We start from the raw sequence: 23,763 nt of genomic DNA on the forward strand, positions 1-23,763 counted from the left end.
GGGATCATAGCACTTGTACCCTTTGTAGTCTTCTGCATATCCTATAAACCTGCATTTTAAGGCTTTATCTTGGAACTTGTGCCTTAGTGAGCTGTCAATATGAACATAGCAAACAGACTCAAACACACATAATTCATGATAAACAGGTTGTATGCCAAATAGAGAGAAATATGGTGACTTATTTTCTAAGATACTCATGGGCAGTCGATTTATCACATGAACTGTGGAGTGAAAAGCCTAAGTCCATAATGATACAAAGTGATTGCTCCCGTGCATCATGCTCATTACAGTCTCAACAATATGTCGATGCTTCATCTCAGCAATCCCATTTTGTTGAGTTGTATGTGGGCAAGACACTCTTCTCTTTATCCCATTATGTTGAAGGAAACTAACAAAGTCACTCAAGGAGAATTCACCTCCTCCATCACACTGGAAATTGAGAATGTTGATAGAGAAATGATTTTGAAAAAAAAGAATGAAATCTCTGGAACAATCCAAAGACTTCTGATTTGTGCTTCATAAAAAATATCCAAGTATAACGCGAGTAACTATCAATGAAAATAAGATAATATTTACTGCCAGAAAGAGAAGTAATTGGGGCAGGACCCCAGACATCTGAACAAATGGCCTTAAAGCTCTTTTATTTATGGAAGTGAATGCTAAAACATGACTCTTACATAAATGACAACTAGAACACTTTGTATCAATAACCTTTGAACTCAGACTGGACCTAGGAATGAGATTATTCAAGACAAGTTTTTCAATAAAATGGCGACCACAATGGCCAAGATGACTATGCCAAAGTCTTGGCTTATTACATTCAGAAATAGTAAACACAAAATCAGGATCAAAAAATTGGCATTGGTGAGGCTTCAAGGATGAATAGTCGGAATGAACAGAGAAAGGATCTTCTTGAAAGATGTACATGTTGCCCCATCGTTTTTCTTCAGCGAATGTCTTCCTCGTAAGAAGATCCTTGACATAAACAGAAGAGAGAGTAAATTCAACTGAAGCATTAACATCATCAACAAGTTTTGAGACAAAAACAATGTTCTTTTGAATATTAGGTGCATGGATGACACTTGGAAGATTAAGAGAGGACTTTGACATGGGTATAATGGCATTTCCAATATGTGAGATAGAGTGATGAGATCCATCTCCTGTGACTATGCTATTCTTACCAACATAAGGAATAAGAGTCAAGAGTTTACCTACATCACCTGTGACATGAGTAGCTGCTCCGGAGTCTACATACCAAATGCCTTTGTCATTTTGCTTCATATTCAATCCTGCCAAGGCTGCCAACAGCAACTCTTACTTCTCCATCCTTCCTAGCCTCTGCTTGTAGGGCTTTCCCTTTGTTTTGAGGATTAAACCAACAATTTGCTTTAATGTGCCCTTTTTTTGTTGCATAGAAAACAGGTGGGAATGGGTCTTTGTCCTTGTATATTGGGTGTTGGAAGTATACCACGACCTCCATAGGTATTTCTCCCTTGGCCTCCCTTTCCTCGAAAGAAACTTCCTCGTCCTCAACCATAACTCATTCCCGTAGCTAGCACATCTTGGGTTCCTGAATGTCCAAGAGAATCTTCAGAAGATCCTTTCAGAGTCATTTCATATTGCAATAATTTTGCACGAAGATCTTCAAACTTTGGAAGTTCTGGTAAATATAGTAAGGTTGTCGTCATAACATGATAGTCTGGCACCAATCCACTCAAGGTTTGTTGCACTTTATCTTTTTCACTGACAAGACACCCAACAATAGCCAGCTGGTCTCTGATGCCTTTCATTTTGTTCAAGTATTCCATAATAGACATGGAATCTATCTTCAGCATTTGAAACTCTCGCTTAAGAAACATAATTCTTGTCTCAAAAATTTGTGAATATGTTTGAACTAACTTGTCCCACAGTTCCTTGGCCGAACAATCATTAGGATGGGCAAAAAGGACCTCCTGTGAGAGAGTTGAAGTGATGTATGCCACTAGCGATTGATCCCTCTTCATCCAAGCAACATATTCTAGATTCTTGTGAAGAACAATAGATTGTTCTCCTTTATCGTCCTCTTTTTCCTGCGAAATGAATTTTGGAGGCGGTGGAACCGATCCATCCAAATAACCAGAGAGGTCCTGACTCTTTATAAATGGGATGATATGTCTTTTCCAGGTTAAGAAATTTGAGTTATTCAGTTTTTCAGAGACTAGTTGACCGAGAAAGCTGGAGGACAGACATGACTGCGCATGAGTGAAATCCATATGAGAGAAAACTTGAACTGACACTTAGGTATGAGAGACAAAATAAAGGGCTCGGCTAATCAGCTTCACGTGTTTGATCAAAATCACGTGGCTGAACTTCGCTAACAGAAAGGTAATCAATTTCACGTGGCTGGATTCGGCTAAAAGATAGTAGAAGCATGTCTCGGCTAACAGAAAAGCAGGAGAAACAAGTTCACGTGTTGGATCAATTTCATGTGGATGTACTCGGCAAACAGAAAGAGAAAAACAAAAAAAAAGAATAATGCGATTTCAGAAAATGCGATCAAAAGTGATTTCAGGACCCACGAAACAACAGAGGCTAACAGAGATTTCAGAAGCACAGATTATAGAAAAACAGAAGAACCGCAGTGATCTGAAGTAAAAACAGAGGTATGATTTCAGATTAAAGGTGAATAAGTTGACAAAGAGAGAAGAACGACTTGTGACCGAGAAACACAGGAGGTCGAGTTTTTCACAGATTCACGTGTCTGTCACCGTGAAACCAAAATCAAGGTTTTTCACACCCAGACTTGATCAGAGCCACGCGCCTGTCAACTTTCACGTTGATAGGAAGAAAACGAGGCAGCTCTTCACTCCAGACGTCACGCTGGCTCTGATACCATGTGAGAAAGGGGTCCTTGATCTCTACACAGACCTGTCACCAAGATAGAGAGAGAGAGAGATTCCAGAGAAAGGGCGTCAGACCCTTGTGGCTGCGCCTTTCAATCTATTAATATATTGAGTATGTAATTCTAGGGTACAAAAATACCCCTTAATAACATTGTAATTTACATTATACATTGATTGGGTCTAGACTCGATCCAGTATATAGATCGTGTCGGGTCCTGCATATACATAATAACGACTTCTTTTCAGCTTGTGCCCGTGTTGGTAGCTATAGACCCTGAGAGTGATTAATTGTATTGATGCAAGTATGACAATAGTTTTCATTGGATATGGTACCCGTTGAGGAACTGTTCCCAAAGGATTCTTTGTGAGGGTATGCATGACCAAATCAGGTAACCTGGTTAGAGCGATAAGTCTGTGTGAGGAAGTGCATTGTCCAATAGTGGGTAGCCTGCGAAGACGGTATATTCTTGTGAGAAAGTGCATTATTCAAGATCAAGCAGACCATCCGTTTAGGGCGGCAACTCCTTGTGAAGTTGTATATTTCCCAGACCAGGCGATCCGGCGTGAATCTTGTGAATATTTATATAATTAAATAAAATGTTATGATGAATTGTGATGATCTTCTGAGTTGATTGAGATGGCTAGTTATGAATCTATAGATTTGGTTTTTGGTTGTAGCATGATTATAAAATAAGCTCAGATGTGGGAATTAAATCCTTATCGATTTTAGATCTTGATATAAGGTTATGATTATAACGCTTATATTAGTGTATAGGTGAATGATATATCACACTTACAAATGATTAGTTTTGACTTATTAGGTGAATGATACATCATACCTACATAGTTTATTTGCAAATGATTGCATTATGATTGTCTGAGTGAATATATCACACTTATGTATCATGATTGATGTGTATCATGAATACAAAAACTACGCCTTCATCCCAAAACAATTGGGGTCGACGATATAAACCAAAAAAGAAAATCATTCTGGGTCTTCCACATGAATCCTTCTCCTCCAATCATTTTTATCCAATGCCATGTCCTCGGTGAGGTTCAAAGCATTCAAATCACTTCCTATCACCTCCATCCATGTCTTCCTAGGCCTACCCCGATCTCTTTTAACTAATATATTTTCCCATTTCTCCATCCTTCTAACTGGAGCATCATTAGGCCTTTGCCGAATATGTCCAAACCACCGTAAACGATTCTCTCTCATCTTATTTTCAATGGGTGCAACGCCTACCTTCTTATGTATCTCTTCATTCTGAATCTTATGTTTTATTGTATTTCCGCACATCCATCTAAGCATATGCATCTCAGCTACACTCATTTTTTGAATATGATGTCTCTTGGCAGCCCAACATTCCGTACCATATAGTAAAGTGGGCCTAATAGTCGTCCTATAAAACTTTTCCTTCAACCGCAATGGCATTCTACGACCGCACAACACTCCAGTTGCACTTTTTCATTTCATCCACCCAACCTTTATCCTATGATTTACATCTCCATCAATTTCTCCATACTTTTGAATGATGGATCCCAAATATTTGAAATAATCATTCACCGGTATTTCTTGCTCACCAAGCTTCACTACACTCCCATCACTACTTCGTTGCTTACTAAACCGACATTCCATATATTCAGTCTTACTCTTACTCAACTTAAAACCTCTAGCTTCCAATGTCTGTCTCCATAATTCTAACTTAGCATTAACCCCATCTCTAGACTCATCAATCAAAACAATATCATCAGCAAACAACATACACCATGGCACATTTTCTTGAATTGATCTCGTAAGCTCATCCATCACTATAGCAAATAGGAAAGGGCTTAAAGCAGATCCTTGATGTAACCCAACCGTTATAGGAAAATGGGTTGTCACCCCTCCACAAGTGCGGACATTGGTTACTACTCCTTCATACATATCTTTAATTATACTAATGTACTTGAGAGAAACACCTTTATTCATCATTGTCCACCAGAGAATGTCCCTAGGTACTCTATCGTATGCCTTCTCTAAATCAATAAAAACCATATGCAAATCTTTGTTCCTCTCTCTATTTCTCTCAATAAGTTGTATCATGAATATCTAACTAAATAATTTAGAAGGTATGTGTGTTTCACATTGGAATGGTCAAATGTGATTTGACTTATTGTTTATAAGAATTATGAATGCATATGAAAATGATGCAATGATCTGAGCGTCTTTATATATATATATGTGTGTGATGACTTGTATGGCTTGAATGCATATAGATTATGCTTTATTGTATGAGTTAATGTTGAATAGAATATTAAGTGATGAAATGTTTTTAAATGCTTTATTTGAATGCTTGAAATGAATGACTCATAAGACATTGTTCCCTTGTCTATCACCTGACGATTGATGAATAATATATCATGTCTTTACCTTTAAATGCTTGATATGTTTTCTTTAAGTTTGAGTTTGGTTGCTTTACCAGACTTTAGCAAGTCTGACCTTGTTTTATGGGAGACAGGTTATGCAGGTAAAGTATGATGAGTAGTTAGAGTGAAGGAATGGCCGAGCTGTATCCTCGAGGGTCCACTTTAACCTTGCAATCTTGTTAGACATGATCTTTTCATTTTAAGTACTTGACCATGTAGAGACTGAACTATTATTTTTATACTTTGATTTGAAATGAAATTAAAACTCTTCATATTTCAGTCTTATATTGTATGTGGTTTGAATGGAGGTGATAGGAAAAGATATGAATGTTTTGAACCTCACCGAGGACATGGCATTGGATAGAAATGATTGGAAGAGAAGGATTCATGTGGAAGACCCAGAATGATTTTCTTTTTTGGTTTATATCGCCGACCCCAATTGTTTTGGGATAAAGGCGTAGTTGTTGTTGTTGTATTGTATGTGGTTTGAAATATGTATATCCCGTACATTTTGATTTAATTGTTATCTTTAGTGTAACCCCGTCGAAAGTCTTAACCGTTTTTTAAAATCGTTTTTGCATTATAAGATCTGATTTACTTATACTTATAAAAAAAAATTGGTCTCGAAATTTCAATATTTAAACAATAATTAAGGTTAAAATTTTGGGGGCGTTATGGTTATAGATCTGAAAATTTCTCCTTTACGTCTGATCCCAAATTTCTTCTTCATCATATCTAACACCTCAGATCTGAAAATACAACTTTTCTCGTCAGACCTATATATATATATATATATATATATATATATATATATATATATATATTCTATTCTTTTGCAGTAAAAAAAAGGAGGTTTTCATATACAAATTCATTCTTTGTCGGCCTCTTACCTATGTGTCAGATTAGATCTAAATCTAAATCAGATCTGGCGACATCCTCATTGTCTTTCCAAAAGTGATGCCTCACATTTAAAAAAAATATAGAGGAACAGAAACCCAGCGAAGAATCTCTTTATAATCTGTAGCACCTAATCGTCTGTAAAAAAAAGGTGATCCAGGATCCAGTCTGTTTCTGCATATCTGCGAGACACTCTAGTCCGTTCCTGCGTATATGCCTATTCCCTTTTCCTTTCTTGGATACCCATTCTTTCTATCTTTCGTTAAAAATTCCTATGACCACTATTAATGCCCAGTTTCTCAGTCATCTGGTTACTGAGAAACTCAATTCTTCCAACTTCATCACTTGAAAGAAACAAATTATTCTCTTTCTTTGAAGCCATGATTTAATGGGACACCTTGATGAGTTGATACATGTGCCTTTGGAATTTGTTTCCCAATCAACTCCAGAACAAGGTGGAAGTACAGAGAATGGCTCGAAGACTGTGATAAAAAATCCAGATTTCATTTTGTGGCAAAAGAGTGATTCATCGGCTGTGGCATTCATTCTAACCACACTTTCACGCGAAGTTCTACTGTATATTCTATCGAGGGTCCCTACAAAAGAGTTGTGGGACATTCTGCACCAATGGAATGAGGAAATTTCTACTCCAAAGGCCTATCAGTTAAAAGTTGAGTCTGATTTGAAGAGAGGTGATTCCCCTGTTATGAAATACCTCAATAGGGTCAAGACTCTTGTCGATCAACTTGCTGCCATTGGATCTCCATTGTCAGATGAGTATATTTGTATGAAAACAATTAGAGGGCTTGGATCAGAATATAACATGTTCATTACTATTTATACCAGCAATGTACCAAGTCCACCCTTTGATAAGCTTAGGACTATGGTACTGGAGTATGAAGCTATCTTTGGTATATCCTCTGGTCCCAAGAAGGATGAGGTGAATCATGATGTCATGGTTGCTGCCCAAGGTTTTACCTCATCGCGAGGAAGATGAGGTCGTGGGCGCGGGACAGGTATATTACCTACACCTAATCAAGCAAATATCATATGTCAGATATGTGGGAAGAAAGGACACACTTGTTCTAACTGTTATTGGAGATATGTTCCATCATATCAGCCACCCACCATACTTTGATTTCATGCTCTAATTGTTGTTGCCCACCTTTGTTTGGTTCTACTTCACATGTTCCAACCAATTTTATTCAGGCTCCTAGCAACAATTATTCTCCTTCAGTGGCTCTTAATGCAGGGTTTGGACAACTCAATTTACAGCAGGGTCGTAACCCTACTGGGAACCCGTGGGTTGGCAACATGCATTCTTCTCCTTCAGCAGAAATGTCTTATATATCAGGTCATCATTCGACTTCTTCCTCTCAAAGGCTGGTTCGTAGAGTCTGAGGCAGCACACTATGTTACAGGAGATGCAAGTAAACTCTTTCATGTCAAACTTCATTGTGGTAAGCGAAGTATGATAACTGGAGATGGAAAGCACCACCGCATTACTCACATAAGGACAACAATTGTTCCTACTAGTAAAGGGTCTACTTTTTTGTTTAATACTTTGTTTGTTTTCAATCTTCGAAAAAATATTATCTTTATTTCTCAACTTTGTTGTGATACTAATTCCAGTGTCTACTTTTCTTTTTCTTTTGTTTCTATGAAGAAAATTCACACGAATCAGACGCTTGCTGAGAGAAGGAGATATGAGAACTTATATGTCTTGGATGAAGCTCTAGAGTTTTCGCCAGAGTCTCCGTCACCACTTCTCAGTCACTCGTTTGTGTCGTCAATTCTAAGAGTTCATCAAGGAATTGATATTTGGAATCGTAGATTAGGTCATTGCAACTCTACTTTCCTTAATAGACTATGTAATAAAGGATTGATTGATGTCAAAAAAAGAACTTTGTTTTGTTGTGTTAGTTGTCGTATTTGTAAAAGTCATAAACTCTCTTTTTTTAGATCTAATAAAAGAGCTTCATTTCCTTTTGAACTTATTTACTCGGATGTTTGGGGTCCCCCTGTTATGTCTCTATCAAAATGCAGATACTATGTCATTTTCATATATGATTTTACTCACTTTACCTAGATATACTTTCTTAAATCTAAAGATCAAGCCTTTCCTATATTTCGTAGATTTAAATCGTATGTCTAGACTCAGTTTTCGCAAAAAATCTTAGTTTTACGGTGTGATAGTGGTGGTGAATATATATCACATCAATACACACAGTTTTTACACGATAATGGAATTCAATGTGAGTTGAGTTGTCACAGAACATCTCAACAAAATGATGTTGCTGAACGTAAATACCGTCATATTGTGAAAACAACCCTAACCATGATGAATGATGCAAATCTCAAGGCTGGTCAGTGGTTGGAGGCATTTCATAGAGCAATTTTTTTTATAAATAGAATGCCTTTATCCAATCTTTCGAAGAATTCTCCCTATTTTTGGCTCTATGGAACACATGCAAATTATTCTCGATTGAGAGCATGCTGTCAATGTTTTGATCATGCATTGCGAAACAAATTATCTTTCGGGCCATCGTGAGTCAATTTGTTGGATATGATGAAGAATATATGGGTTACAAGTGTTTTGACCATGCTGCCAATAAAATTATTGCTTTGCACCATATTATATTTCATGAGGATGTGTGTGGCAGCATCTTACAGCCCTCTAACAACATGTTACAACCCTTCTGGCCTTCCACACAAAAAGCGCAACACGCTGAAAATAGCACAGCTACCGCCACATTATCCGATCCAACAGTCACACACTCTAATGATAATGATCAGCCAACAACGCTGTCATCTTTTCAGTTCTTCAAACATGTATATAATAGGAGAAAAGGCATGCCGTCTCCTGAGCATAATGAACCATCTGCTACACATACTGAAGTGGTACACCCACAAACAGAATCTACAGCTGGTTTGGTTTCACGTGCAGATGAAAATGCTGTGATGCAAACTGAATAGTCCTCTGCGTCCCCTGAACTCAGCTTAGCTCAGCAGCCAGTTGGACAGAAGGAAGCTTCTATTCGTATGTTCAGCAGAGTCAGACAACCTCCTAATAGATGGCCTGGACTTTCATGAAACTTTCAGTCCAGTTGTTTGGATGGGCACAATTTGTATTGTTCTTTGGTTGTTTCAAACAAGTGGGATCTATTTCAGCTGGATGTTAAGAATGCCTTCCTGCACGGTGATTTGTATGAGGTGTATATGTAGCACCCACCTGGATAACCTGAAGGACATATGTGGTCCACAGTACTTAAGCTGAAGACGGTTATATATGGACTTAAACAAGCCTCTCGAGCTTGGTTCGATACTTTCAGCACAATGGTACGACCTCTTGGGTATGAGTGAAGCCATCATGATTATTTTCTTTTTGTGTACAGTGACAAGTCTGACCTTACCATTGTTTTACTATATGTGGATGATATAATCATTACAGGGAACAATGGTGCAAAAATTGAATAGTTGAAATCCATTTGGTATGGTAAATTTCATATGAAAGATTTGGAGCCCCTTCGGTTTTTTCTTGGAGTACAAGCAGATCAAAGACCAGATTCTTTGGTCTTATCACAACATAAGTATGCTAGAGATTTTCTTCAACGCAGTGGTATGCTACAGTGTAAACCTGTGCACACTCCTATGGCTCTTCACACTCAATTGTGTGATGTTTCCCTTGTTGATAATGATTTTGTAGCATTGTTGGAGCATTACAATACTTGAGATTCACACATTCCAACTTAGCCTTTTTTGTCAATCAGGTATCACATTCATGCATAAGCCTCAAACGAAGCACATGGAAGCCGTCAAGAGAATTCTCTGATACATTAAAGGTATACTTTCATATGGTCTTGTATATGTAAGATCTGCTCCATGAGCAATCTAGATTCTATTAAAGTTATTGCATATTCTGATGTCAAATGGACTCATGATTCTATTACAAGATGGTTTATCACCGGTTATGGGGTTTATCTAGGTACTCACCTTGTATCTTGGGCCAATAGAAAGCAAAAAACTGTGTCCCGCTCAAGTACTAAAGCAGAATATCAGGCCATGGCAGCTATATTGTGATAATCGCAGCACAATTGCTATTTCTATAAATCCCGTTCAGCATAGCAAGATGAAACATGTAGAAATAGATCAACACTTTGTCCGAGAAAAGGTTGAGGATAAGGAGATTCAACCAGTGTTCATTAGAGGCGAATATCAAGTGGTTGATTTATTTACAAAGTGCTTTCTGTGAACCGTCATTGGCTCTTGAAATCCAAATTGTATATGGTTCTCCACCATGCTCAGTATGAGGGGGGGGGGGGTGTTAAGAATATGTACTGATTGGATCAAGATTCAAATCCAGATCTCAATGTAACATTTATACTATATTTATCACCCAAAGGGTATTGATGTAACTTCTCACATATTTTAATATAAAAGAAAAGACGTCCTTAGGTTGGGAAAAGATGTCTCATTATAGCTTTTAGATCCTTTCTATTCTTTTCTTTTCTCCTCTGCAGGTTGTGCAGTTTTCCTAACAAAAAATCATAACACATGAAACAATGATGAATTGCACAAAATACAATCATAAAATCACATATAAAGCATTTTTGTCTCTATGAGTTGCATGAAACATCATCATCAAACATCAATAATCTCACAAGAACAATGCAAAATACTAAATATCTTGAAATTAAGAACATGCCACGAGACTCATACTTTCATATTACATAAACAAAAAATATTATGGCAATAGTTGCACTCGATTTTCAATCGATTTTCACTCATTCTTGAGTGCCCCATTGTCATGCCAAATCATCTGATGTCATCTTTGTTGGAAGAGTATGGAGCCTGATTTTTACCTTGATATAAATCTCTAATAAAGATTTTTTAACTTACTTCCTTGAATGGAAAAATGGTAGAAATGCACTTTTACTTAAGCAAACCACAAAAGCCCTCTCCCTTGAGCACGGATCTGTAATGAAAATAACGGAAGCACCAAGAATCCAAAGAACTCTTTAAAAGAGTCAAACAAAGAGCCAAGAACAAGCACGCAAAGTGCACAAATAACCCACTAAGTGGTAAAATGCCTAAAAGGCAAAAATATATTGAAAAGAGAGATAAAGTGGGTTGAAAAACCCTTACAACACAAGAAGGAGAGCCCTCTTTTTGTAGAGGAGAGAGAGGCACCACTTGGGGCTCCCTTCTAGTCGTTGGGAGCCCCAACGGTCATACTAATGATCGTTGGGGCCCCAACAACTAGATGGTGGGTCCCCTAGTGGTCCTATTACAAGGTTTAAAAAATAAAAAGAAAAAGAAAGATAAAAAAAAAGAAAAAAGAAAAACCTAAAAGTAAAAATATATAAAATAATTACAAAACTACCCCTATCGGGTATTTGAATGTACAATGAGAAATAAAGAGAATATATATGTATATGTATATATATACATATATGTATATATATAATTATATATATATACGTGTGTATATATATAAGTATATGTATATATATATATATTTATATATTTATATTTATATATACACATTTTAACACGACTCCTCAAACTTTACGGGGAGAAGACCGAAAGTTTGTCAAGAAGAAACATAAAACTCGGAGTTGGAATCGCTTTGGCGAATAAGTCAGCCAACTGATATTCTGAAGTAACATATGGTAGTGTGATGGTTCCTCTGAGAAATTCGTCTCAAACATAGTGGCAATCCATTTCAATATGCTTGGTACGCTCGCGCAATGTATGATTGCTTGTGATGTAAATCGTGCTCTTGTTATCATAACACATCTTGGTAGAAGAAGAAATGAGGATGTCCATATCACAGAGGAGACTTTTAAGCCACACAATTTTCATAGTTGTCATCATCATGGCCCGATATTCAGCTTCAGTGGATGATAGAGAAACTTTTTGTTGCTTCTTACATCTCCACGAAATGAGGGATTCACCTAAAAAAATGCAAAAACCAGTAGTTGAGATTCGATCATTGGGATTTCCCCCCGTTCTACATCAGTATAAGCAGTTAATTCAAGAGATGAAGAAGATGATAAGAAAAGCCCTTTGGAGATGGTGTTCTTGATGTATCGCGCAATTCACATCACGAACGCCATGTGAATTGTAGTAGGAGCATGCTGAAATTGACTTGCAGCATGAACCGCATGAGCAATATACGGACACGTGATGGATAAGTTAGTAAGGGATTCAATCAGTTGCTGATAGAGGGTAGGATCCTCAAGAAGAACACCATCCTCAAGTCTCAACTTTGCATTTATAACTTCTGGAGTTTCAACTTTCTTTTCATCTGAAACTCCTGATTTGGTACAGATGTCTACTGCTAATTTCATTTGAGATAAAATGTATCCTCGCGGAGAATACGTCACTTCAATACCTAAAAAATATCTTAAAAACCCCAAGTCAGACATATCAAAAGTTTTCTTTAACATAGACTTAACATCATTTACTCTATTTTTGTCACTTCCAGTGATGATCATATCATCAACATACAGAAGGAGAATAACAATAGAGTCAAATGTTTTCTTAACAAAAAAAGCAGTGTCAGTATAACAAAAATAAAACCCAAATTGATTAATACATTACTAAACTTGTCATACCAAGCTTTGAGAGCTTGCTTAAGGCCATATAATGTCTTTTTTAATTTCAAAATTTTACCATTTAAATTCATGTCAGGAGGTGGTTCCATATAAACTTCTTCACCCAAATCTCCATTTAAAAAGGCATTCTTGAAAAAGTTGAAAAATGGGTCATTTTTTAATAGAGGCTATTGCAATAAGGGCTCGAACACTAGTCATTCGAGCAATAGGGGCAAAAGTCTCATCATAATCCACCCCATATTCTTGGGCATATCCTTTGACTACTAATCGAGTCTTAAATCTTTCTAAAGAACTATCACTTTCAGTTTTTACTTTGAAAACCCATCTAGATCCAATGGGTTTCTTGCCATTAGGGGGATCAATGATTTCTCAAGTTTGTGCTTTATTAAGTGCATTAAGTTCAAGTTCAAGTGCTTCATTCCAATGAGCATATTGTTTGGCATCATTATAATGAAATGGTTCATGGAAATAATGAAGAGCTAACAAACAAGCTTGAAAAATTGGAGAAAAAAAATCATAAGATACAAATCTATTAGGTATTTTAGAAATATGATTTGATCTCCTTTAAAAGGATTCTTCTAAAGATTCGTTTTGAGAGAATTTTTCAAAGGCACAAGCAAGATTATTTTCATTTCTTCTCGTATAAACTTGTGTCTGACTTGTTATATTTTCATTTGTGTTTTCATGTAGATCATGTTGCTCATCATTTTGAGGTTCAATATGATCCTCAATAACAGTTTCACGAGGTTCTATAGATTCAACATGATTGTCTATGCATTTTTCTTGAGGTAACAAGTCAAACAAAAAAAATAATCAACATTTTCATTTAGGTTATGCGAAAAGTCATTTTCTTCTAGAAAAGTAACATCTTTTGAGATATAAAGTTTGTTATTTAATAGGTCAAAACAACGGTAACCTTTTTTGTTTTTTGCCATATCCTAAGAAAATACATTCAATTTCCCTTGAAGAAAGTTTATCGTTTTTGTGAGTTAGAACAAAACACTTACAAACAAAAACTCTTAGTCTTTTATAGTCGGGAGACATTGTAAAGTTTTTCAAACGGAGAAAGATTTTTCAAAGAAGATGAGGGTGTTCTATTAATTAAATATGTTGAAGTCAAAGCAACTTCGGCCCAAAAGGATTTTGGAAAATTCTTGGAAACTAATAGAGTTTTTGTTGTCTCTATTATGTGTTTATCCTTTCTTTCCGCAAGACCATTTTGTTGCGGAGTGTTTGGACAAGAATATTGATGAAAAAATCCATTTTTTCAAATAGCTTTGAAAAACATTGGACATGTATTCACCTCCCGAGTCGGATCTAAGAATGGACAGGTTTTCTAAAAATTGATTTTTAATCATTGCATGAAATTCTTTGAAAAAAGAGAAAACCTTAGATTTACGATTTAGAAAGTAAATCCATGTAAATCGAGTAAAATCGTCAACAAAGACAATGTAATATGAGAAACCTCCTTTAGATACAACAGGAGAGGGACCCCATACATCGGAATGAACAAGTTTGAACGGCCGTGTGGGAACATAATTTCTTTGTGGAAATGGAATAGCTTTAGATTTCCCAAAAATGCAATCTTTACAAGTCATGTGTTTGTCTTTACAAGTATTATCCAAAAAAGGAAAAAGAGACATCTTTAAAAAGTTTGGATGATCAAGTCTTTTATGCCAAACTTCAATATTTTTGACATTTACAAAATTACAAAATGACTTGGATGGAAGAGTCAAAAATCCATAAAAAAAAGATTGCCCCTCCTATGGCCTTGCCCAATCAGCTTCTCTGACCGGAGATCCTACACGGTGCAATCTTTATGTAAGAAAAAGACTTGACAACCATGATCGGTAATTTTAGAGACCAAAAAAAAAATTAAGTTAACTTTTGGAACAACTCTTACTTTAGGGACAAAAAAGTTTTGAGAGGATTTAAGTCAAGTATTTCAATACTTTCAATTTTTAAAGATATCCCATCGGTCGTTGAAACATGCGAAGATATAGGGTCGAAAAAAACATTCGAAAGAGAATTTTTATGAGATGTCATATGAAAAGAAGCACCGGAGTCTAGTATCCACATACCTGGAGGTGATGATGAATAGGCTATGGCGGCTCCAGAAGTTGATGTTGAAGAAGTCTTGAGAAGATGTTGGAGGACTTCGGAAGTTTGGCAAAGAGTTTCTTTGATATCTTCTCCATTGAAATTTTCGCATTCCTTCTTTGGAGTGTTTTCTCCAACTACAGCCACCCTTCCTTTAAGCTTTGGACAAACCGGCTTAATATGGCCCAAGTTCATTATAATAGTGACAAATCACTCCCTTTCTATACCGATTATTTTTGAAAAAATTGGGCGGTCTATATGCTTTTACATTTGTTCCCGGCCTAGTAACGGCTAAAATTTCATCATTCTTAAGGCTTATGCCAAGACGAGTTTTCGCTTGACATACTTCGGCAAGAGAATCTTCAATAGGTAAGGTTTTACTTCTATAAAGAAGAGATGCCCTAACTTGTTCAAATTCGAGCTTGAGCCCATGAAGAAATTGAAAGAAATGCTCTTTTTCAATTTGTTCTCTTCTAAGCTCAATATCTTCCGAAGCCACCCACTTAGGCTCAAGAAGAGTGAGTTCATCCCAAAGAGGGGTTAAAGCACTAAAATAATCACGAACACTCATATCCGCTTGTCTAGTAGATCTAATCTTTTCTTGACAAAAAAATTGTCTAGCTAAATCTTTTTTTGTATGCATACCCTTAAGGAAGAACCATGCCTCATTGGCTCTCCTAAATTTTGCAATGTTGGCACAATTTTTAATATCAACATTGTTCATGAACCATGCCAAAATTTTGGTATGATTACTTTCCCAATCTTTTACCTTAGATTGGTGCTCATCAATGGCTTTGATAAGGTCATTTTCATCTAGAGCTCTCTCAATACCCCCTTCAATTTTGGTGAGCTTTAAGGTGGGTTCAAGAGTGGTGCCCATCACAAAACTCCACAACTTCTTACCTCTTAGATGATTTTTCATAGTCGATGCCCACATAAGATAGTTTGCGCCATTGAGTTTGAAGGAGAGCTCAACTCTTGATTCATGCTCCATTGAGGACGGGAAAGATAGAATGTGAAGAGCTCCAAAGATCCTTCAAGAATATTGAAAATCCAATGGCTCTGATACCATGTAATGAAAATAGTGGAAGCACCAACAATCCAAAGAACTCTTTAAAAGAGTCAAACAAAGAGCCAAGAACACAAGCAAGTAAAGTGCACAAATAACCCACTAAGGGGTAAAATGCCTAAAAGGAAAAAATATATTGAAGAGAGAGATAAAGTGAGTTGAAAAACCCTTACAACACAAGAGGGAGAGCCCTCTTTTTATAGAGGAGAAAAGTAGGAGAGAGAGGGACCACTTGGGGCTCTGTTCTAGTTGTTGGGAGCCCCAAGAGTCATATTAATGACCGTTGGGACCCCAACGACTAGATGGTGGGGCCCCTAGCGGTCCTATCACAAGGTTTAAAAAATAAAAAGAAAATGAAAGATAAAAAGAAAATAAAAAATAAAAAAGTAAAAGTAAAAATGTATAGAATAATTACAAAAATACCCCTATCGGGTATTTGAATGTACAATGAGAAATAAAGAGAATATATATATGTATATATATACGTATGTATATATATATATATTTATATATACACATTTTAACAAGATCAGCCCCCAAATCACTCTCACGAGTTGTAAGGTGCACGGAGACCTCTCTAATGGCTTATACACAAATAAAGGAGCCGGCGCTTAAAAGGTCTTTAAAATTCAAAACTAAAAAATTATGATTCAGCCCCTTTTTTAGTGTGTCAACCCTTTATCGTACGATACGATACGATACAAGCTTGTATCATACGATACAGATACGATACACACTTGTATCGCGATACGAGTGTGTATCGTATCGATATTCCTCATAGTAACGATATGTATCGTATTGTACTGTATTTCATTGTACGATACATACAACATTGCTTGTAATAGCCAACAATATGATGGTTTGTAATACTTATAATATCTAATTTAATCATACTCCTAGTGATTATTAATAACATCGAAGGATTTAAGTAAATTGACAATATCTATTTGCATGTGAACATATGCATTAACCTTCTAAGTTAGGGATGGCAGTGGATCGAGGGAAAACGGGCCCCGCCTCACCCCGTTTGGACCGAGGATAGAGAACATGAAATGGGGAATGGACTGAGAATGGAGGTTAAAATCAAAACCATAGCGGAGATGGAGGCAGGGATGGACTTACTCTTTCCCCCGCCCCGCCTCGCCCCACCCCGTCCCTGATCTTCGTTAAAGAAATTACTATCATACCTTTATACATATAATAAAATCCTATAAATATATATATATATATATATATATATATATATATATATATATTCCTAACCCAAACATAAAACCCTTTCTTGAATCTCTCATCTCTCCTTCCTCTAACGATGACACCGGCGGAAGGGTCGGGGAAACGAGGCCCTGCCTGGCTCACCCCGTTTGGACCGGAATGGACATGAAACGGGGAATGTACCACAGATAGAGGTTAAAATCAAAACCAGTGCGGGGATGAGGGCAAAATTTTGACATAGGGAGGGGGTGGAGACCTCCCCCGCACCCGTCCCGGTCCACTGCCATCCCTATTCTAAGTTCCTTAAATGCTACCTCAAAAAAATGAGAAGGTACATGAACAACTTGGCAAGGGTATACACTTTATGATGACTATAAAATCTACATTACTTGTAACATTCTAAGTTTTTAATGTTTGATGTCCACAACCATGCCAAATTAAAAATATCACAGAATATTAAAGGGGTTGCCGGTTGAAAAGATTAATTGCACAAAACTTAAATTTTTAACCAAGATCTTTGGGAGCATGCCAAATAAGGAGATCATGGCATGATATGCACCTGCATTGGAAATAATGATTTTGGTCTCAATAGAAGCCATATAGGCCTTTCCAAGAAAAGGCTAGTTCCATTCCTAATCTTTCTCAACCAGGAGGAAAGCAAAATGTTGTAATTGTCAGGTGGCCCCTTGACAAGGACAAAATGACATGCATCACCCATAGCATTATTCACATATCTACAAGATTACAAGTGAAAAGGAAGAGAGACTGTTGAGAAATGTAATATAGTGTATTACTTTTATTGGTGTTAACCCTTCACGTACACTATTATTTGTGGGTATTATTGTACTTAAAAGCAATATTGTTGTAAAGTCAACGTTAGAGGGTCTTTTTTGTCCAGCTCAAGGTTACCGGAAGCGCCCGTAGGCTTGGGGAAGTATGCTTCCCCAAGACACGCTTCGGAAGCGCGAAATGCGGCGCTTTCGAAACCCGCAGGGAGGCACCCATTTTGATTGGAAAGTGTGCTTCCTCGTTAAAGGGAAGCTCGCTTCCCATTAAAGGAGTGAGTTACCTTTATTTTAAGGTTGGTGGACTGTTTTACCCTTTTCTTAAACTGTTTTTACCAAAAAAATAAAAGAAAACATTTTTTAACGAGGGCAAAATGGTTATTTTCAAAAATTTCATAAAAAAAACCTAAATCAATAGGGTTTTTATTTCACACTCACTTCTGCAACTCTCTCCCTCTCTCTCTCAAGTTCTCGGCAATAGTGAGTGCTCCACCGACCTCCACTGACCTTCGGCGACGTCTGGACCTTCGGCGATGGGTATCTTCAACTACGTACATCACTACATCCTCTCTCTCACTCTATCTCTCTGTGTCTCTCTAACTCTCCTTGTTCCTCTCTCGCTCGATCTGTCTCTCAATCTCACTCTCTTTGTCTCTCACTATCGTTGTCTTTATCTTTGTCTCTCTTCTCTTTTTGTCTCTAGAACTCTCACTCGCTCTCTCTATCTCTCCATCTTTCTTCTCTCGCTCTCGCTCTCACTCTCACTCGTTCTTGCTCTCTCCATATCTCACTCTTGCTCTCTCTGTATCCCTCTATCTCCATCTCTTGATCTCTCGGTCTCTCATACTCTCCGTCTCACTTTGTTTGTCTCTCACTTCACATTTTGTCAGCTTTGGTCTGATTGGGATAGGGCTTTCATAGATTTTTTATGGTTTTGAATATTTTCTAGAGTATAAATAGTTTATTGTTCAGATTTGAGATTTGTTATGGTTTTGATCAGATTGGTTCTTTTTTAAGGTAATGAACGCATGCATTTGGGTCTCTCGCTATCTCACTCTCTATCACTCCATCTCTCTTCTCTCGCTCTCGCTATCTCTCGAACTCTCACTTTGGTCACATTATATGTATTGCTTTTTTTTTTTTGTAAAGTCATGATTCACTAGGCCAATTATTGGTTAAAAACGTGAAAAGACACTAAAAATAAAAGAAGTTACGAGTGGGATAGATCATCATCCTTTGCTCTAAATGTGATCTCAAAGGATGATGATCGTGATTTGGGTATTTGTTTCTCCTTTGTTTGTTTTTTTCACTTGTTTGAAGCTCTCTGATCATGCTTTGACATGGTGGAATTCTCCTGAAAAAGTCTAAAACTTTGATAAAGAAGTGGTTTCATTCATTGACCTAAAAGACAAGAAAAAAAATGTTGGATGAAGTGGCAATATTTTTAGAAACACTAAGGAATTCATTAAGTAATACATTACCAAATTCCACAAAGAAAATTTTTTCTTTAGAGTCTTTCCTTAACCATATCTCCATGTAATCTTTTAGTTTATTGATTTCTCATTTTCTATCTTGCAGAGATCATAACATCAAATAACAATTCATTTGATTCTTTACTTGAAAAGGGTACACTTCTTAATCAAATTTATTGGTTTTCTTAATGCAATATTTATTAAATACTTGCATGCATTTATTAAATGGTTGCAACAAGAATGTGAATTATAATTTTTTCTTGATATATTATTATTAAATGCTTGCAAGTTGCAACACGATGCATTTGTTAAATAGTTGCAAGCGGAATATGAATTATGGATCTTTTTGATGTATTATTTATTAAATGCTTGCAACATGATGCATTTTTTAAATAGTTGCAACATAAATATGAATTCTGAACTTTACTTCATATATTATTAATTAAATTATTGCAATAGATGAAACGCAAAGGGTTTTAGTCAAAGATGAGGAGATTAAGGAGAGATGGAAAGATTATTTTGATAAGCTATTTAATGATAGTCATGCTCAAGATCTTGGAGACTTCTCCATTCTTTTTCATGAGATGAATCGTGACTTCATGCGCAAGATTCAAAAGAAAGAAATTGCAGAGGCTTTGAAGAAAATGAAATCAAGAAGGGCAGTTGGCCTAGATGGTATACCTATCGAGGCTTGGAAATGCTTGGGAGAGAAAGGTTTAGAATGGTTGACAAATCTTTTTAACTTGATTTGGCGAACAAATAAGATGCCTAATGAGTGGAGGAAGAGTACTTTGGTGCCTTTATATAAGAATAAGGGTGATATACAAGATTGCACAAACTATCGTGGTATAAAACTCATGAGTCATACTATGAAACTTTGGGAGAGGGTGATTGAGTCTAGGTTGAGGAAGGTTGTCTTGATATCGGAGAATCAATTTGGTTTTATGCCTAGAAGATCAACTATGAAAGCTATACATCTTCTTAGACAACTTATTGAAAGATATAGAGAGAGGAACAAAGATTTGCATATGGTTTTTATTGATTTAGAGAAGGCATACGATAGAGTAGGTGTTTCTCTCAAGTACATTAGTATAATTAAAGATATATATGAAGGAGTAGTAACCAATGTCCGCACTTGTGGAGGGGTGACAACCAATTTTCCGATAACGGTTGGGTTACATCAAGGATCTGCTTTAAGCCCTTTCCTATTTGTGATAGTGATGGATGAGCTTACGAGATCAATTCAAGAAAATGTACCGTGGTGTATGTTGTTTGCTGATGATATTGTTTTGATTGATGAGTCTAGAGATGGGGTTAATGCTAAGTTAGAATTATGGAGATAGACATTGGAAGCTAGAGGTTTTAAGTTGAGTAAGAGTAAGACTGAATATATGGAATGTCGGTTTAGTAAGCAACGAAGTAGTGATGAGAGTGTAGTGAAGCTTGGTGAGCAAGAAATACCGGTGAATGATTATTTCAAATATTTGGGATCCATCATTCAAAAGTATGGAGAAATTGATGGAGATGTAAATCATAGGATAAAGGTTGGGTGGATGAAATGGAAAAGTGCAGCTGGAGTGCTGTGCGATCGTAGAAGGCCATTGCGGTTGAAGGGAAAGTTTTATAGGACGACTATTAGACCCGCTTTACTATATGGTACAGAATGTTGGGCTGCCAAGACACATCATATTCAAAAAATGAGTGTAGCTGAGATGCGGATGCTTAGATGGATGTGTGGAAATACAATAAAAGATAAGATTCAGAAGGAGGAGATACGTAAGAAGGTAGGTGTTGCACCCATTGAAAATAAGATGCGAGAGAATCGTTTACGGTGGTTTGGACATATTCGGCGAAGGCCTAATGATGCTCCAGTTAGAAGGTTGGAGAAATGGGAAAATATATTAGTTAAAAGAGGTCGGGGTAGGCCTAGGAAGACTTGGATGGAGATGATAGGAAAGGATATAATGCTTTGAACCTCACCGAGGACATGGCATTGGATAGAAATGATTGGAGGAAAAGGATTCATGTGGAAGACCCAAAATGATTTTCTTTTTTGGTTCATATCGCTGACCCCAATTGTTTTGGGATGAAGGCGTAGTTGTTGTTGTTGTTGTAATAGATGTACTTGTTAAATGGTTGCACTTTGCATATATGATTCAGTTTTTAGATACTCATATTTTATTTTGTCAATAATAACATAAATCTTATATTTTGGTAAATTAGAAAAAATATAATTACATTTTCGTTTTCCTTTCAATTCTTATTCGCTTCCCAATTGAATCCTAGGTTGCTTCCTTCTTCGTCTCCCCTTTGAATCCTGATTCGCTTCCGGTTTGTGTTTCTTCTCGCTTCCGAGATTATTCTCGTTTTGCTTCTAAGTCATCCCGCGCTTCCCGCTTCCTAAAATTTTAGAAGTGCCTCGCTTCCGCTTTCAGAATCGCTTCCCACTCCCGCTTCCTCAAGTGGCAACTCTGGTCCAACTTCATTTTAGTAGTTAGAGTGAGGGGGGTCAAGCCCTTATTGTAACCTTTTCACGCTTGTGGTAATGAAGTTTTTTTGCCCTTTTTGCCTTTCTCCATTGTTATGTCTCTCATTCATCTTCTTCTTCTTGAAGATTTGATAGAGAGAAGTAAAGAAAAAGGTGATTTTTGTCTTTTATTAAAAAAAGAAGGCGCTCATCAATTACATTTTTTTGAACAATTTCATATCTTCTGAAAAATACATCTTAACACTTGAAAATGCTGTTTTCAGTAGACAGATGGTTGATATTTGTTATAGTACCCAAATTTAAGGTGTAAACAAACGTCATTTTGATGTCCAGCATAAACTTGAAAGAAATAATGAAACAAAACTTTACATGTTAAAAGAGAATATTAACTCTCATCCTTAAATATGTAATGGAACACTTTAGTTTCAGATTTTGAAAATTTGATCCATGAATAAAAAGTTTAGATACCCCAGAGTTTCCCAAGCGACTTGTAAATGTGGTAGGTGGATATCAGTTCAAAAACATGGAGCAAGAGGAAGTTATAAAGATTTGTAGGTGAGGTTTTGTAGATATTTTGAATAGTACAAGCTCCGTCCAATAAATCATATAACTTTTCTGATACTCAATGAGAATAACTTGGATCTGCAGAAGAGGAATTACTACAAGACCATATAGAAAGAGGGTTATGGTTTTGAATGTTTTAATTAGAAAATCCACCTTGTGTGAAACACTTACATCTATGTTGTAGAAAAGATACAAGAAAAGCTGTTGGCTTTTGATTGCATCACCATGACCAGACAATTTCAGACGGCCTTGACCATATACTCCTAAGTTTGCATTGGAACTGATCACAGAGTTTTCCTGTCAATAAAAGTTAAATGATATGAAGTGCTAATCACCAGACCCTATGTACCACGAAAACTCAAATCTGCCATACCTTAAGGACAATTAGATTCCTAATTTCGAGCACAGAAACAGCAATAGTAGCATCTCCACCACCATCTATTTGTATTTGTGAGTTCCACATAAGCAACATCTTTATAGACACACGAAATGCTCCATACACCTGCATGCACAAAAGAAAACGTTAATAAATATAAATTCTGTTAAGCTATTGGTCATGAATAAGCAGCTGTACTGTCGCTAATCCAAGGGAAAAGTTGGGTTCATGAGACAACATAAGTGATTCAATTAATTGTCAATATAATAGTTCTCTTTTATTCCTAGTTTGATCTTGGTTTGACCAACAGAAACAACACATTAGCCAAAGATAGAAAAGGCAACAGTTGGGATAGAACATGAACATCACTACCAAAACGGTCTACCCGATATGTAAAACCACAACTTCCCACAAATTATTGTAAGAAGAACAAAATGCACCATTATAAGTGTCTCCAATATTTCAAACACGTCACTATACATCCTATAAACATATGGAAATGACTATTTTATAAAGGACTTGCATATTACATGTCATTTTTCCCAAAAAAAAATCAGTAAGAAATTATCCAACATAATGCTATATTTCCTTTTCATCAGCTTAGTTTTTCAAACAATTCTAATCTTCAAATTGTTTATTTCAATTTATTCTAACTTGCTAAAAAGAATTTATATAATATACCTAAGATTCTGTTTGTAAAATCCTTAGAGAATAAAATGCAAGTAGACCACCAGCCAGATGGTATATTGACCCTCAAACAACCTCATCAAGGATTATCACACCATCGAACTTGGAGTAGCCCACCAGATTTATGTAAGAACTTGCCCAGCCCAATTGGACTTAATCTTGGGATTTCACTGATCCTTCGATATTGTCAATGGGA

General features: G+C 36.5%; 1 protein-coding gene across 1 annotated transcript in view; it reads right to left on the reverse strand.

Moving 5' to 3' along the window:
- Positions 1-23,763, reverse strand: part of LOC149845344 (uncharacterized) — a 198,976-nt gene that overhangs the window by 112,196 nt on the left and 63,017 nt on the right. The window contains exons 6-7 of the mRNA XM_089995708.1: positions 22,878-23,006; positions 22,676-22,801 (exon numbers count right to left, since the gene is read on the reverse strand). Coding sequence (XP_089851834.1) covers positions 22,676-22,801; positions 22,878-23,006 — 255 coding nt within the window. The remainder of the gene's footprint in view (positions 1-22,675; positions 22,802-22,877; positions 23,007-23,763) is intronic.

This window comes from Nuphar pumila, chromosome 2 (assembly GCF_984573655.1).
Source record: "Nuphar pumila chromosome 2, dmNupPumi1.hap1.1, whole genome shotgun sequence".
NCBI lineage: Eukaryota > Viridiplantae > Streptophyta > Magnoliopsida > Nymphaeales > Nymphaeaceae > Nuphar > Nuphar pumila.